We start from the raw sequence: 17,623 nt of genomic DNA, 5'->3' as shown, positions 1-17,623 counted from the left end.
AATCCAGGAGTGGCTGCTATCATTTAGAAGAAAGATTTCCCCATTCTTTACCAGACCTGTTCATCCTCACCCTGGTTCTCAATCTCACAGTCTACTTTACAATTTGTTTACAGCTGCAGATCTGTCAGTAACAAGACTAGTATATAAGTAGAAAGTGGAGAAGATGTCAAGTTCCTACAAAATCTTGTTCAAAGGCAAAAGTGTTGCTGTTCCCAATGTCCCACTCAAATGCAGAATGAAACTCCTGCCATCATAGAGAGCTGAGAGGGCTGGAAATGATGGTGCACACATTCTGGAAGTATTCATAGTAGGGGTCGACTTATATGACGTCAGTTTAGTAATATCGGCCATATAATCGGCCAGGGACAATAATTGGTCTTGTGCTTGAAAACAGTTGTTGGTCCAGACTGTAATCCAACATTTTCTTACATGTCCTTCAAGCCAAAAGGTCAGTTAAGCTGGACTCTTCGGGCCCTCCTCATCAATGATGAAAGAACAAGACTCTGAGGGCTGGCTGGCTGATTTTGAGCGCACCTTCAGCCTGATAATCATACTAGTCTGTTCGGTTATAAAATGTAATATGTGTTTTGTCTTTGTCTTCTTTCAGCTCTGGTGGAGAAGTTTACGGACATTTTCTTCCTGGTGGACAGCGGTATTACTCAAGGACCCTTCTCTGTGTTTCGGGCTGACCTTATCAAATTAATCAATCAACTCTCCGTTGGATCGTCCACCAACCGTGTGGGTTTGGCTACATACAGTGAAGAAGCCCGCGTTGAATTCTTTCTCAATACTCATCAAACTAAACAGGAGACCTTGGCTGCTGTCAGACGTTTCCGCCTTCGCCCACAGCCCAACAGACCACGTAACCTGGGCAGTGCTCTAAAATTCGCCCACGCTAACTTTTTCACCGATCAGGCGGGCGGCCGTGCAAGCCAAGGTTTTCATCAGTTGCTGGTTGTTGTGAGTGGAAAAGACTCAGATGATAGTGTGAACGTGCCGGCTCGTTTGATTAAGTCAGCGGGGATAACTGTAGCTGCGATGAGTGCAGGTGCATCAATGGCTGAAATGGAAATAATCGGCAGTTCTCCGCTCATATTTGATTCTCCAAGAGGACTTCTTTTAAAAGACTTCATCCTGGCTAAGAAACTAGTGGAGACCACAACTGAAGGTGAGATCATCAGTTTGTTGTAATTTAAGTCAAACCTCATGTAGTTTTTTGTGTTAAATTGCTCAGCGAACTACATCGTCTCATCAACACGTCACCACCACCAACATGGAGCCAACTGGACTGGAAAAGGTCATAAACAAGATGAACATCACAATAAATCTGCTCATGTTAACAAGTGCAGTTCTGTGAGAGGAGAGCTGGTTCTGGTTCAGTTCTGTGAGCTGCAGATATACAGGAGCAGCTCTACAGTGTTCAAGTTAGGAGACAACATCACTAATGAGCCTGTCGGCCTTGTTGTCTTTATAATAACGTATTTTCACAGTCTGATATTTCATCAGTTTGATGACAAACTGACAAACATCATATGTGTGATTCATGACACAGCTGCTCAGTCTCAGTTCAGGTCTGCGTCCTCTGAAGGACCTGGTCTTTGTGGTCTTTATGGTGTTTGAAGGTGAGTCCTTCAGAGACCTTGTTAACCTGGTCAGCTGTTAAATGTGACGGTCTAGCCTCTGGAGCATTTCCTGGTTGCGTCACCAGATGTTTTAACCTTACGCCATGATTTCTGCTGGCCAGGCCTGTAAAAGTGACGATCTACGCCACGCGATGTCGCCATTTTCGTTCTTTCTTTTTTTACGGAAGCACAAAGAATCCTGGGATATGTGAGGCCATGAAGGATCGTAGCGGTGCATCCTCCAGAAACAGGGAAAAGAAGGAGCGTCTGGAGGAGCCTTCAGACGGGGACATCCCTCACACGGCTTTGTGACGTAATTGGCCTTCAAATGCTCCTCAGAAGGATGCAGACCTGAACTGAGACACAGCAAATAAGGTCCCTGAGGGCAACAGGTAGGGGCGGAGCTTAAGCTCTCTAACCGCACTCCTCATGAAAAATCTGACCAATCCAACCAATGAAGGCGACCAATCAGAGGCAGTGGAGGGCAGGACGTATCTAGAAAAGCTAGAGGGGTCTATAAAAACACCAGCTTTACAGACAGTGAGGAGCAAATACGAATGATATTCTCATTGGAATACATTCGGACTCACACTCAGTTGAGTGCTGTTAAAACAAGTGTAAGTACAATAAAATATAAAGACTCTTAAGAAATCAGTACCTTTCAAGGGATTTGAGCTGCCATCTACAACTCAGACACTCAAAACCAAAAGGTATGTTGGTGTGTTAGCATGAAATAGATCACAGAGCAGAATTTTAGGGAAATAGTGAGTATTCCTGTAATATAGTTCATGCTCAAAGATATTTAGTTAAGTAGCAATGACTTAAGTTAACTAATTATGCTTCATTCACAGATTGCAAAGGAGCCAACAGGGCCGACATCGTGTTCATCGTGGATGAGTCGGGCAGCATGGGAACATCCAACTTCCGGCTGGTGCGCTCTTTCCTTCACTCACTTGTGAGCGGCCTGGATGTGGGTCTGGAAAAAGTGCGAGTAGGCATCGTTGTGTTCCACGACACACCCTCAGCACAGACCTACCTCGACACGTTCGATAACAAGACAGATATTCTGCAGTTCATCAACATCCTGCCGTACCATGGAGGTGGCACAAGGACTGGAGCTGCTCTAGACTTCGCCCGGACACAAGTCTTTATAAGGCAGAGGGGCCGCAGGAAGGATGTCCAGCAGGTGGCAGTGGTGATCACTGATGGTCAATCCCAGGATGATGTGAGCAAAGCAGCGGCTGATCTCCGTCGGGCCGGAGTCACAATTTACACCATAGGAGTGGCAGGTGCCAACAAGACACAGCTGTTGCAGATGGCGTCTGAACCCCCCCATACGCATGTTTTCGATGTGGACAGTTTCAACCAGCTGAAGGGTCTGACACAGAGTCTGCAGAAAACCATGTGCACGAACATCAAACGCGAACAGATCGCAGACAAGACAAGCAAAGAAGACGTCAAAGAAGGTTTGGACCAGTATTTTTTATTGTTGGTTTTGGTTACGTGACTGTTGACATCTTCCATGAACGTAGAATGTCAAAGGTTAAACGTGCTACGTAAGAATTTTAGCTCAAAACATTCAGAAATGTACGTTATCAGCAGAATGTGGCGATGTTATATTTTCGATGTTACGTCTAGGACTTCTATGTAAAGTTAGCATGCTAACCTCTTTGTCCCAGTGGTCCACATCTCCTATGCTAGCAACACTGCCCAGCTACCTGCACTGTTAACTGAGCTAACAAGCTAGCTACGGTCGGTCATGGAACAGAAAAAAGTAAGGAGCAGTTAGCAGTTAGCCTGCTCTGGTGGTCAGTTTCCAACATATTGCACCTTATTATATATTGCTTGAATTTGTATTTAATTAGTTAAATTAAATTGTAAAAAGTGAAGAGATGAAGATGAGATGTTTAAAAAAAATAACTAAACTAACCCAAACTGACATGTTTCTGTTCCCAGCCGGTTCCCCCAAACCATGTTTTCATTTGAGTGATGGGATGTAAAATTATACGTGTTGCTTCAGTAGCTGTTAATTTTTGACTTTTCCTCTCTGTGACTGCTGTTGTTGTTTTTCTTCTCCAGCCTGTATCCTGAAGGATGAAGCTGACATCTACTTCCTGTTGGACAACTCAGGAAGCATCAAGTATCAAGACTTCGATGACATGAAGGCATTCATCATCGAGTTTTTTCATAAATTCCATATTGGGCCACAACATGTCCGCATGGGGCTTGTGAAATTTGCTTCTTCACAAGATTTGGAATTTGACCTGGCAAAATACTCGGATGTCAATCAACTGGAGAATGCCGTACAACGTATTATATTGAAAGGAGGTGGGACAGAGACAGGCGACGCGCTACAATTCATGGAACCCCTCTTTAAGACCGCAATGGAAACTCGTCCCGGAGTCCCACAGCACCTGATTGTCCTCACTGATGGAAACTCCACCCAACCCAAAAGAGTCCCAGCTCCTGCAGAACGCCTGAGGGCGCTGGGTGTCAGAGTCTTTGCCATCGGGGTGAAAGACGCAATTCAGAAGGAGCTGGAAATCATTGCCGGCGACCGCAAGAGGACTTTCTTCGTGTATAACTATGATGCCCTGAAGACCATCACGGATCGCGTCTTGATAGCAGTGTGTACTCCAGCTGGTAAGGAAAAGTATTACTGGCCATGAGATGTAAACAAAATCAAGCTTATGTTGGTAAAGCTGTTGGTAAAGGAGGAGCCTTTAACAACCCTGTTAACATTTCTGTGTTCTGTGTCCACAGTTTGCAAAGACGTACAGAGTGACATACTTTTCTTAACTGACAGCTCTGGGAGCATCGTTCCAGAAGACTTCCAGAAAATGAAAGACTTCATGAAATCTGTCGTCAGCTCCATGATCGAGCAGAATGAGATGCACTTTGGTGTAATGCAGTTTAGCACCAACACAAAACTAGAGTTCCAACTGGACCGCTACAGCAGCAAAAATGACATGCTGAGAGCCATTGAAGACATGAGGCAGGTCGGTGGAGGAACGCTCCTGGGTGCAGCCATCACAGAGGTGTCGCAGTATTTTGATCCAAACAGAGGAGGGCGTGCCGGCGTGGGGAAGAAGCTGATAGTGATGACAGACGGTGAATCCCAAGATGAGGTAATAGGCCCTGCTGAGGTTCTCAGGGATAAAGATGTGACGGTCTACGCCATCGGAGTAGAGAATGCCAACACCACCCAGCTGCTGGAGATCTGCGGTTCATCAGAAAACGTCTTTAACCAGAGGAACTTTGATGAACTGAAGGACTTGGAAAGCAAGGTGACCTTAAAGCTCTGCGAACCGAGAGGTGAGAACAGTACCTGACATAGATCAGACCTGTTCAGCAGCTTGCTCTGAAAGGCCACATTTAAAATAAAGCAAATCAATATTTCCCGATGTCAGAACTGCAGAGACAACTGGAAAGTGTTGCAGGCATCAAATTCAAAATGACTGAAATGTAAAAAACAATCAAGTTTATCAGTTTGAACATTAAATATTGTGTCTGTGTGGTGTATTTAATAGATTATAGGTTGAAAACGATTTGCAAATCGTTGTATTTTATTCTTATTTACCTTTAACAAAACACTCCAACTTCACTGGAGTTGTGGTTTGTAAATGAGTAAAGGGTCAGAATGAGGTAGTTACAGGGCTGCATTTGGCCAGTTCGATAGGATTCAGGTTGTGAAAGCAGAGAGAAATGGATCGGTGATGAGATCCAACATACAAATAAGACAACCTAGTGTTTTTGCTAACCTGAGCTAAATACATCGTGTCTCTGTGCTGGACACACAGAGGTTAAGGTGATCTTGAAGTCTCACCTTTGATTTGACAGCAAACACACGTGAATGATTTTTAAGTCATTGATTTGTCATTAGAAGACGATAAAACAATGAGATCTTTGCTTTACGAGCTAACTCTTTGTCTTTTTTCTTCAACCAGATTGTAAGAAGACACAAAAAGCTGACATTATTTTCCTGGTGGACAGTTCTTCAAGCATAGATTCAAAAGAGTTTGAAAGCATGCGGAGCTTCATGGCGTCAGTAGTGAACCTAACTGCAGTTGGCAGTCACCTGACCCGCTTTGGGCTCATTCGCTACGCTGATGTAGCCCAATCTATTTTTGCTTTGAGAGACTTTAACTCCAAACAAGAGGTTCTTCAAGCAATAGCAGACTTGGGTCGAGCAGGAATTAACACCTACACAAGCGCTGCCTTGTCCTACTCAGTAGAGTACTTTGGCGCTCAACATGGCGGCCGGAAAGCCCTCAGTGTGCCTCAGTTTCTCATGGTGATCACAGACGGAGATGCCACCGACCGTGACAAACTGAAGCCGTCATCTGATGCCCTGCGGAGCAACGGGGTCACTGTCATCAGTGTCGGAGTTGAAGGAGCCAACAGAAGCCAGCTGGCCATTATGGCTGGTGACGACCCATCAAAATCCTTTTATGTGGACAGTTTTGAAGGCCTGAAAACTCTGATCACGGTTATTCCTAAAATCATCTGCGAGTCTACTGAGAAAGGTAAGAGTGTGAATGACAGTCAGCACTATCAAACAAAGCTTTTCCTGTCAAGGGCTGTCAGATATTATCAGTCACTGTAAATAACTTTATATATAAAACTATAATAAAACTAAATGTAAACATAAAAGTCAAAACCTTTAGTGTGTTCTGGCCTCTTGGCTTAGGTTGAGTCTGGTGTATTTAGTAGAGGCCAGTTTTTCACCAAACATCTGTACTTCTGGTTTGTCCTGGTTGAGCTGTATAAAGTTCTGTGGCCTCCAGGTCTAAATATCTAAAATACATTTAAAAAATCGTCCCAATATCATCAGGAGACGTGGCCACATAGAGCCGAGTGTCGCCGGCGTAGCAGTGGACAGAGACGCCGTGCCGCCTGATGGCACTGCACAAACAAACACTGTATGAATGTCTGCTGAGACAGTATTTATTTTTGTCCACTCAATGTGCTCAACAGTTCAGAAACAACACATTTTTCACCATGGTCACGATGATGCACGAGTTTATGGTGCAAATGTGTCGTGCAGGTCAGAAAATGGCTGCAGGTGTCCTGAATGAGTAGAAAAAATGAGCATGTCCTTCACCACCAGTGAGCAATTCAGTTGCTGCAGATTTGGTCCAACTTGATGAAAATGTTGTAAATGTTGTTGCGTACTGAGAGACCTCAAACTACAGTAAATCAGGGAGGTGAGAGTTCGTCGAGGCCAAACACAAACTATGCTGGACAGTACAGTGATCATTTCACAGCACACTAAAGTGGACGAATGCCTTTCTCCTGTTTTGCTTTGGCAGCTGGCAGGTGTGATCTGGTGCTTCTCCTCGATCAGTCTGAAAGCATCAAGGCGAATAATTACGGGCTGATGAAAAACTTCTCTGTAGATGTCGTGAACAGTTTTGAAGTCAATGAGAAGTTTGTGCATGTTGGAGCTGCACGATTCAGCGATAGTCTTCAGCCTGAGTTTTACCTGAACAAGTACTCCAGGAGGCAAGAGATCATTCAGCACATCCGCGATATGAAGAAGAAAGGTGGATTCACCTACATTGGAAGGGCCTTGGAATCCATTGAGGAGTTCTTCACGCCGACACGAGGCAGCCATGGTGGAATTACCAAGAATCTGCTGATGATCACAGACGGTGAATCTGAGGATCTAGTGGAGCAGAGGGCTGACCATCTGAGGAAGCTAGGGGTCGATGTGTTTGCCGTCGGTGTTGGAGACGTCCACGACCTGGAACTCTTGCAGATCTCTGGCACCCCAGAGAGGGTCTTCAAGGTGTCAAACTTTAAGGCCTTGCCATTCATCAAGAAGGACTTAGTAGACAAAATGTGCAAAATTGAACCGTCAGATGGTGAGTTGAAAAGTCTCCCCTGCTTTCCTAACCTATATCGTTGTGTGTATGACTTCCAGAGGTAAAGACAAATCTCTCTCTGCTACAGAATGCACCATTGATATCGCCATGGGGTTTGATATTTCACAAAGAACGGGAGCCCTCGGTGAGAGGCTGGTGAGTGGCCACCCCTTGCTCAAGGTCTTCCTGCCAGCGATCGCTTCTGCCGTTTCCACAGTAGAAGGTCTGTGCTGCACCTCTGCAGTCATCAAGACCAAGATCGCCTTCCGACTGGTCAGTCGTGATGGAGGTCTCCTGTACGACACAAACTTTGAAGACTACAGCAAGGATGTCGTGAGGAAAGTCATGAACCTGCCGCTGACCGAATCGACCTACTTCAACACCGACCTGCTGAGCTCCTTCATGGCGATGTTCAAGGCCACGTCCCAAGCTAAAGCTAAGGTGAGTGACAGATTTTAAATCGACAGTTGGTGCTTCTACGTCCTTTTGTCACACTTTACATTCACTGTATACCTGTCCAGTCGTATCTGTTTTAATGTGAGACGAGACACCAGAGACCAGCTCATTCTCCCAGAGACAAGGAGGTTACATCTGTCAGAGAGAGACGTCAGGGGCACTTTGGAGAAGAAATCCAAACTCCGAATTTTAATATTTACAATATTAATGAGGTGATAATACAAACTTTCTCCATCAGTGAAAATAAGGTCCCACAATGCTGTTTGAAGCTAGAAAGCTCAGTTTGTTTATTCAGTCATGAAGACAAAGAAATTTTGATTGTTTAGTTTGTTTAAGCAGAAAAAAACAACCAATGAGGAACTTTCTCTGCTCATCAGCAAGTCTAATCAGTGTACAACAGTGTAGCTAGTTTACCTTAATTATGTACATGGTTCACTGAGAGTGTTGAGAAATGTTTTGGATCAATATATTCTGTGTTTGATGGAAAAAATGTCTGATTTCATATTTGTATTGATGTCTTGACATTATTTCAATATTTTTCTAATTTATTGATTTACATTATCTTTAAGCTTAGTTTGTGCAGATTTCAGGCATATGAAACATTTGAAGACGCTCCCAAGAAATGACATCACAGTGCGCAACAGTATCAGTGTAGATCCAGACCAGAATCTCATGGCAGTCCATCAGATTGCTGCTTCACTTTTTCAGTAATTGAAATGCAAAACATTTCCTTCGCTCCCATTAATGAAGACCAGAGAGGAGCAGGCAGTGTACAGAGCTGATCTCACAACAGACTGACAGCAGACACAGTCTAACGTGTGTCGGACCTCTTCAGGTGCTGCTCATCTTCTCAGACGGACTCGATGAAGACGTGATGAAGCTGAAGAATCAAGCAGCCGATCTGCAAAAGTCTGGTAAAAACTGGGAGCTCATCCCAAAACTTCCTCTCTCTGCTTAGATTGTGTCATGATCGTCCATCTTGCAAATTTTTGGAAAATTATGATTTTAATTGATTCATCTAAATTTTGATATTATTGATTGATCTGTTATGTTTTTCATACATGAAGAGACCTCAGTGATGATGTCACAGACGTCTCCTGAGGTTAGCATGCTAACAGCTAGCCTCTGTCTCTCAGAGGTGACAGTCTGACAGCCTGCAGCTTCAGTTCACTACTGAGTCTAATAATCAACAACATCAACTCATAAATGTGAAGAAAGGAAATATTTTGACTCTGAACTCAAGTTTGTGTCTCTGACTGAACTCAGACCAGTTTAATCTGCTCGTTAACTCGTCGTCAGACTCACTTCAGTCAGACTGGACTCAACCTGAGTCACAGTCACCAGAACAGTTCTGGTTCGTCTCCTCTGGTCACATGTGAAGGTGTTCTGTCTCTACATGCTGATGATGTCCAGATTACACCTTTCAAGCATATTATTATATAAATATTTAGATTGTTACCTTTTCTGGCAGCTGTACATTTCTCCATCGCAGTTTTGGATAATTAACAATACATTAACTGAGTATTATGTCCTATAGTTTCTTTGTGGAGAATCTGTGGATAGAGGAGTGTCGGTGTGATCTATGGCGGAAAAAAAACAGTTTGGAGGAGAAAATGTCAGACGGTCTTCTTCATCTTCGTCTCTTCATCTAACGTCATCCTTCCATTGAGCCTCTAACTGCTGCAGCCTCATCGCACCGTGTTGAGCACAGGAAGTCGTCTCAGACAGAAAACCTTCACTGTGTTTTGTTGATTGTCTGCAGGAATCAGCGCTCTGCTGGCCGTCGCTCTGGAGGGAGCGCACGATGCTTCCCAGCTGAAGAAGGTGGAGTTCGGCCGAGGATTCGGCCAACAGACTCCGTTCAGCATCGACATGCATAATGTTCACAGCGCCATCCACCAACAGATTGTAAGTGTTTCATGTTACTGCTGCTGAGCACAGGCAAAACAGCCTGAAGATGAGCGCTCGTTGTTCATTCGTCACGCCAGCAATCAAGTTATCAAGTGAAAACAAGCACTGCTTCGTTATCCGGCCACTAGCGGTGCTTTATAGGCTAACATTAGCTCCCCCTGCTCCTGCCCTGCCAGTCTGCACTGAAGTGGCAGGAACAGTAAGTGCAGCCAACAGTCGTCACATTTCCAGCATCACATGTTAATGAAGACGAAGGTGCAACACTGAAATATGTCAAACTGCAGGACCGTCATCAGAAGAGCTCTGATAATCCTCGGTTTGCCTCTGAATGATCTCAGTGTGCAGCGTCACGTAGCCCCGACACTTCACCCTCCACCCCGGCAAGAATCAGGACGCCCGACCTGAAGGCGTGTTCGCACAGATTGGGTCAACGATGGTCACTCGACTCTGAAGCTGTCAGAGCGACCTGTTGTGTGTTACTGTTTAAATTCTCATTGTTTTCTGTCTGTTGTTTTCTCCTCTGCAGAACGTAGTGGCTGACAGGGTGTGCTGTAACGTCTGGTGCAAATGTGTGGGACCTGAAGGCAGTCCTGGCGATCGGGGCAACCCGGGGACGAAGGTGACGCGATATACACACCTGTAGACTTGAGACATGAACGTTTGGGAAAACTTGACTGAAGCTGTTGTGTGTTTTATGAACAGGGTGATCCTGGAAAGAACGGTCTGCCGGGCTACCCGGGAGAGGAGGGAGGCTCGGTAAGTGTTTCTTCCACACAGTGTTTAAAGTCGCCGTTCTCTTCTCGTTCCTCCAGCTGAACGCTGAAGCTTCACCGTGTAGAATGATGTCATGCACAGTTTGTTTCTAGAAAGGCTGTTTTTCACATTTGTTGCTCAAAGTGTCAGTATTCTCAAATCAGATTTTAACAGGCGAAGCCTACGAGCATGATTTGTGACACAAGCCAATAGATGCAGTTCACCGAGCAGTTTAACACAAAACTACATGATGTTTTACGTTAAGACAAACTGCGTGAGCTTCGTTCTTGACTTGCTAGTTGATCTTTGACGAACATGTCGTGAGTGATTCATGGCTCAGTTCAAACAGGAGCAAAGATCCGGCTCTTCACCTGTCTCCAGTACGTGAATGCTGAGAATGGACTTTACAGTGAAGTAGGAGACATCTGGAGTTCAGCAGCTCAAATTGTGAATCTATTCTGGAGTATTTGATTGGGAGAAGGAATGAGAGCTGCTTTAATGATTCAAATGTGGTAATGATACTATACTCAGAGCAGTTTGGTATACATGAATACATGTGTGGAGGTGATCTTTAATCATCCTCTCAGTTATTTTAAACCAGCTGTGTCAAGCTGCAGATGCACACCACATGAAGAGGTGGTGAAACAGAAATCTGACAGATCAATGGGACCAAATTTGCAGAACTATGCAGCACCTCAGTGTGAGTCTGGTCTTCACATGGTTTTGTTTTTGATGGTTATGGATGTCCTCGTGTCTGCTGCTGAAATCTGTCCTGTATCACGCTGGAGATTACACACGTGTGTTTGAGCTTCACAGTATGAGCGAGTGTTTTCTGGATCTGTTGATACTGTCTGGACTCCGGTGATCTCTGTGTTTGGCTGTTGCAGGGTGAGCGAGGACCACCTGGACCGAGGGGACCTCCGGGCACCAAGGGCTGTCCTGGGATCAGAGGACAGAAGGTAGAGTACGGCTCAGTAACACTGAGAACAGTTACATCATCATTCACTCATACATCTGCAAAATTTTGAAAGGCGCAGTTTGTATGATGAGGCCAAAAACTTCCAAAAACTGAACCAACATCACGAACAGAGAAGAAATGTCAAACACGTCTCTGTTCTGTGTTACAGAGAGCTCTACTGAACTGAGTAACAGAGCAACATGTGAAAATCTTCTGGCTCTGCGTGACGTTATCTCGTGTAGCTCCACAGATAACTAAGCTAGCTTGGTTACAGCGGTCAGTCGCTGCAGCAGAGATTGTACAGAGCAACAGCTGTGGAGGGGAAGCTGCTCCATAGTTTTGGGGCTACCTTCAAATTCTGCGTAATTCTGTCTGGAAACAGTCATGGTTTCATTTTCTCCACTGAATTTTTGTCCACGAGCCACTATTCTCTTAGCTTTTCATCTGTATCACACAAAAATATTCGACATTTAAGTTCTGCTCATAATGGAAGTGTATAAACGAGCATGTTGTCAGATGCTGTTGTGTGTAAATGCTGCTGTTTGTGTCCGCAGGGCTTAAGAGGAGTCTCAGGCGACGCGGTGAGTTCAGCAGGACCTCTGAGATGTGAAGACAAGAATTAATTAGGAAAACAATTGATGTGAAGTGTTGCATTTACTGAAGGATGTCTGACGGAGGAGTTACTTCATATGTGACGGTCGTGTCTCTTCCAATGCTGCAGGGTGAGAAGGGAGCAAATGGAGTGGATGGAGTCCACGGAGAGGAGGTCTGCATGTCAACATTACAACATCTCATCAGCAGACAAACAGACGACTCACATAATATTCTGATTTTCATGCTTTTTAATTAGTTTTGAAATATTTCCTCGTTCAACTTTTGTTAGCTTCAGTATTAAGAAGAGTCGCCTCAAAGCTGAGTTTGTTCTTTAGCTGCAGTTACAAGTCGTCTGGTTGCATTCAACAATTTTCTCATAGGCATCAAGATTTAATTCTCAAGTAGTCCAGAGATCACGTACACGTCATAAACAGCCTGTGTTGATGAGTTATGATGTGTCATTCTTAACAAACTCGGAGTTTAATAAGAGTGAAAACAGCAGCTAACGTTAGCTTCAACTATGATTTACCAACCGTCCAGCAGTCCTGAACGAGGCTTTTTCTAACTTGAACATATTAACAAACCATCACAAATAAATGAATGTAGTTTTGCTAATACTGTTCTGTTCTGATTGACAAAGTTATCTTGCTGCTTAGCTTAAACTAAATAGCTACACGTGAAAACATCCGTTGAATAGAAAAACTAGACAAGCTAACGAGCTAATTACTGTTAGCTCCATGAGTTGGTTGAAAATTTAACCTCCACCAGACTTTATAACATTATCTCGGGTTTGTCCCCAGATTCAACCCCAACATATACTGTATATATATACACATAATAATAAACAAAACATTCATCAGAAATACTGCAGTAAGTAGATATAATGACTCGTAATAAGAATATGTTGGTAAAGTCAGTCTGCATTAATGTAAACTGGTGGATTCCTCAGAACTGAACTGTGTCTTTTTGTGTTCGCAGGGACTGAAGGGACAAGATGGAATCAAAGGAGTGAAAGGATACGCAGGAGATCCGGTAAAAAACTAAACGCCAGCAGATCAATTTTCCTCTTTATTTTTAAATTTTCATTTTGCGTTCGTGCAGAAATTCGTAATTTCAGTTCAGCTTTGTGAGGTTGACCTCTGACCTCTGAACTGTTGTCTTTAGGGTGTCCCCGGCATCAAGGGAGACAAGGGACTGAAAGGATATCCAGGAGCAAGAGGAGATCGGGTGAGTCCAACAGAACTACATTAATACACACAGAACTACATTAATACACACAGAACTACATTAATACACACAGTATTTTACCAAGAACCAAGAGTGTGCTGACAGGAAGTTTAAACTAGGGGTGATACGAAGGTTTAAATACGACAGGTTCTTGGTTCTGGTAAAAAGAAATAAAAAAAGAAATAAAAGAAATGTCTTCCTGTTACGATTCGGTGACTGTCAACAGCTGACAGCTTTAACTGCTGGAGTGAAAAATAAACGATTGCTGATGTTCAGAAAACACAGAATCTCTAAAGTGCTGAAATTTAACTCTGAGGGTCAAACTTTTTAAATTAATAACCTAAAGTAAGTTAAGTATTTGCAGAACAGCTGTAGAACTTTATAAGGTCCAATATCTTCAACGGACGTTTCAACATTCATTATTTCAACAAAATCCAGGATACGACTTGGAAAAGTTCTGGATTTGTGCGAGTTGGCATGAAAGGTAAATGAATAAATGAATACGGAGTCAAATCCCCACACCTGACATCTCCACTCAACTTAAGCTGAGAGGAAAGTCCTTCGACTCCTTCTGTAACTTCTTGAGAAAAGTATCTAACTAACAAACAAGAAGAAGGAACTGAAAACACGACCTGGAGAGTCAGACACACGTTTGTCTCTCGGCTCGTTCTGAGTTTCGTCACTAATTTGCTGTATTGTCCGTAAGAAAATGTAAAGGTGTTATCAGCTCTGTGTTCTGGTGGGAAGCTGCTCACAGCTGGAAGCTTCCACATGGAGTTTATCTTTTCAAACACACGGGTGAGACTGAGTCTGTGTTCTGTCCACAGGGTCAACCAGGTGTCAGTAACAACATCCCAGGAGCTAAAGGAGACCCTGGGAGCCCAGGTTTTCCAGTAAGAGACGTCACACACTCTTCACACACATGGTTGAAGGATTTAGGATGAGCTGACAGAAAACTGATTCAGGATCAGTACTTTTATTTATGTACTGACGTTATATGAGTACATTTTGCAGACGATACTTTCCTAAAAGTGTTTCTCTGTGGTGCTGCTGCAGCAAACACAGCATTAGCAGCGTGCTACAGCTAGCAGCCTGGCTGCTGTCCAAAACCAGAACCAGGCACAAGAACCTCTGTGTGTCTAGAACCTGATCTGAGTGCTGTGAACAGTCAGTAAATCAGCCGGCTGTATTTATCAGTCGGCAGGTTCTGTAGAAAGATCGGTGGTTCTGAAGCGTCTCAGGTGTCGGTGCTGAGAGGAGACACAGATCAGCAGGGGGATGGACTCTGTCAGAACACCGTCTGTTCTCTGTTGTGTCGGCTCAGTTTGTGCTGACGTCAGGATTCACTGCAGACTGAGAAGTTGTCAGTTGAAGAATTTAAAGATCTGAACGCTTCTTCCACCTCCTATAATCCTGTTTCTGTGTTTATCAGCAGTCGACAGGGCTGCACCCAGTTTAAAGGAATTTTAGCAGAGTTTAATTTGTCTGAATCATACTGTGTTAAAGTAAATCTGTTAAAATCCATCAGGGCGATCCCGGCCCGGACGGTGAGCCAGGTGAGAGAGGAGTCGATGGATTCCCGGTGAGATTTCAGACTTCCATTCTGGCATAAGCAGTTTATAATGGACCATGTCTGTACACATCCTGTGTGTGTGTGTGTGTGTGTGTGTGTGTGTGTTTATATGTCACATTTGGTTGACACTATGTGTATTGGCATCTTATTAATATTGTCAATGTGAATATAAAATTCTGTTGTTCTTTAAATTCTGTTCTCAGGGTCCAGATGGAAGAAGAGGCACTCCTGGAGAGAAGGTAGGAAACTGTCGACAAAGGTTTGATTACACACTGCATTACTCTTTTAAAACACTGTGTGTGTGTGCGCACGCGTGTGCATGTGTGTGCGTGTGTGTGTGTGTCTTGTAGGGCGCACCTGGAACAGCAGGAGCTCGAGGACTCCCAGGTGTCCAGGGTGCTTCAGGTCCACAGGTGAGTGATCAGACAACACGTCATGCTGCTTTGTTTAAAATGAAATGTGTGACAGTAACACAGAACTTCAAATATTTAGATGATCACGAGACTCAGTTTACTCAGAAAAGTGTGAAAGCACGTACAGTGGACGAGGGAATTTAAGAAAACACCAACAAATACACAAAAACACAGACGTGTGATTCACATCCAGAAACAGAACCAAACACAGAACCAAACACAGAACCGCTGCAAGTGTTACAGCGACACTGACGGCATCAAACCAATAACCAATATATCAGTCTGATTGATCAGAATAAAATAAACATTGACTGGCACATTTTTTAACATCACTGATGGGTTTTTGACGTGTTCGTCCTCCAGGATTTCCTCTTGTGTTCCTGAATGTGACGGGTCAGATTGGTCAGGACGGTCTGCTGGTTCTGTCTCTTGGTGTTTATTTCCTTCAGCTGCAGTGTTTTGGGCTTTCTCAGCCACCGTAGTCTTACACAGGAACCTGTGAGAATAGAGTGGTGTAAGGTGTCTGTCTGTAGCTAACTGCAGTTAGCATCTCTCTGGTTCCTCTGTTGATCCAGATAATCTCCACAGATGAACTCCCCTCTGTGATGTTGGAAGCTAAATTAAATGTGTCGCAGTAAGAAGCTGATGTTGGGCTACAAACATCACGGTCACATGGGGACGAGGGGACTGCGCTTGCTAACATGCTAACATGCTGACGACAGACTTCACCTCTGTATTGGGCTGAATAGGTGAACAGACTGAGGCTGTAGTGGCTGTTGTTGTTTAGTATCCTGCAGACTTTAGTATGTGCAGAAACCCAGAACACAGTTCAGACCCGGTGTGATGCTGTGTAGAGCCAACACAAACAGTGTCGGTGTCCACACAGAGACTCTGCTGTGATTCAGCGAGGATGCGGTTAAACTAATAAAGGCTCATTTACTGCAGTCATCCTTCTGCCAGACAAACCGATGTTTCTCACAAACAGATTGACACAACAAAGATGAGATGAATGAGGGTTCATGTCGAGAGACGTGGAGTCGGTCGGAGTGCTTCAGATGTGGTGTTCAGGAAGGAGAATTAGCAGATTTGGCTGGTGGACAGACTTCCAGGGAAATTCAGTGGAGCTGTTCAGGGAAAATGAAACCATGTGTCTCTGTGGGGAAAGAACGAAGGAAAGAAAGAAAAGAAAAGAAAAGATTTTACAGTGTCGCTGATGAATGAACACACAGAGTGCTGAGGAACAGAAAACGATCACCAGCTGTCAGTCCTCGTGTGCAGCATAACTAATCTGCCTCTCCTGCTGTGTTGTCACAACCAGGCTGCCGTACGTTCTGTTCAGGAAGAAACTCTTCCAGAGTCGGATCTGGAGTGAGGGAAGAAACTGAGCACTGACCTGCAGCATGTGTATGCAGGTTTAAAGTAACCAGCTGCTGCGATGCATCTAAACATGTTTTCTAATCATCTGTGAAACTCCTGGAACATGAAATCATAAAGAACAGTAACAAGAGAGACGCATCCAGACGGATCAGAGTCCGTTCGCTCAGAGCGACGTGTCGCCATGTTGGTGTGGGTGAAAGCCAAGACTTTCCACAATGGTGAAAAACAGGAAACCTACACACCAAACTGACACGCACAATTTCACCAACAGAACACACACACATACATGCACGAGTGCACACGCACACAAGCTTTGGAACGATTATTGGGAGTTACATGATTATTGGGAAAGATTTACAAATTACCATTTAAAGTGATTAAAGGCAGTGGGGATTATTACCTCCTAATTTACAGGGAAAAAAAGCAAAATTCCAGAATAAACGATCAACAGTCGAGCCAAACAAGAGGAAGCCGAAAAAAAAACCAAACAAAATGTAAAAACACAAAAAGTCAATGTGAGTAATAAAAGAGTCCAAGTGTCGGCATAAAGCTGTCAGGGAAGGACGTGTATGAGGAGCACGGTCCTGATCCAGTCCATGTTGTCTCTGCAGGGACGCCAAGGAGAAAAAGGCGATCCTGGACTGCGAGGAATAAACGGCTTCCCTGGACCTCAGGTCAGTCCGTCACCTCCACGTCCTCTTCATCTGTCCAACTCGTACTGAAGCCTCGCTGTGCTGGAAGCTCCTCCTGTTCTGACTCTGCTGGTTTTCCCTGCAGGGTTCTCCAGGACAACCGGGAGGCCCGGGACAACCCGGACGCCGTGGCCATAATGGACAGAAGGTGCGTGACATCATTTCCTGTGTCTCATCTGT

At 44.3% G+C, this 17,623-nt stretch overlaps 1 protein-coding gene across 4 annotated transcripts in view; it reads left to right on the top strand.

Annotated features, from left to right (window-relative positions):
- The window catches only part of LOC119006178 (collagen alpha-6(VI) chain-like), a 36,734-nt gene that overhangs the window by 7,562 nt on the left and 11,549 nt on the right, over positions 1-17,623 (top strand). For 3 of the 4 annotated variants that reach the window (XM_037074622.1, XM_037074620.1, XM_037074621.1), the window contains exons 6-27: positions 608-1,168; positions 2,474-3,088; positions 3,702-4,265; positions 4,386-4,937; positions 5,570-6,148; positions 6,935-7,489; positions 7,578-7,930; positions 8,781-8,859; positions 9,708-9,853; positions 10,383-10,475; positions 10,559-10,612; positions 11,497-11,568; positions 12,122-12,148; positions 12,289-12,333; positions 13,140-13,193; positions 13,326-13,388; positions 14,216-14,281; positions 14,917-14,970; positions 15,165-15,200; positions 15,312-15,374; positions 17,363-17,425; positions 17,529-17,591. In XM_037074622.1, the coding sequence (XP_036930517.1) occupies positions 608-1,168; positions 2,474-3,088; positions 3,702-4,265; positions 4,386-4,937; positions 5,570-6,148; positions 6,935-7,489; positions 7,578-7,930; positions 8,781-8,859; positions 9,708-9,853; positions 10,383-10,475; positions 10,559-10,612; positions 11,497-11,568; positions 12,122-12,148; positions 12,289-12,333; positions 13,140-13,193; positions 13,326-13,388; positions 14,216-14,281; positions 14,917-14,970; positions 15,165-15,200; positions 15,312-15,374; positions 17,363-17,425; positions 17,529-17,591 (4,757 nt within the window). The remainder of the gene's footprint in view (positions 1-607; positions 1,169-2,473; positions 3,089-3,701; positions 4,266-4,385; positions 4,938-5,569; positions 6,149-6,934; positions 7,490-7,577; positions 7,931-8,780; positions 8,860-9,707; positions 9,854-10,382; positions 10,476-10,558; positions 10,613-11,496; positions 11,569-12,121; positions 12,149-12,288; positions 12,334-13,139; positions 13,194-13,325; positions 13,389-14,215; positions 14,282-14,916; positions 14,971-15,164; positions 15,201-15,311; positions 15,375-17,362; positions 17,426-17,528; positions 17,592-17,623) is intronic. The other variant, XM_037074623.1, reaches the window with a different exon arrangement.

This window comes from Acanthopagrus latus, chromosome 17, assembly GCF_904848185.1.
Source record: "Acanthopagrus latus isolate v.2019 chromosome 17, fAcaLat1.1, whole genome shotgun sequence".
NCBI lineage: Eukaryota > Metazoa > Chordata > Actinopteri > Spariformes > Sparidae > Acanthopagrus > Acanthopagrus latus.
The sequence above is the reverse complement of the archived record's forward strand: the minus strand, read 5'-3'. Positions and strand labels throughout refer to the sequence as shown.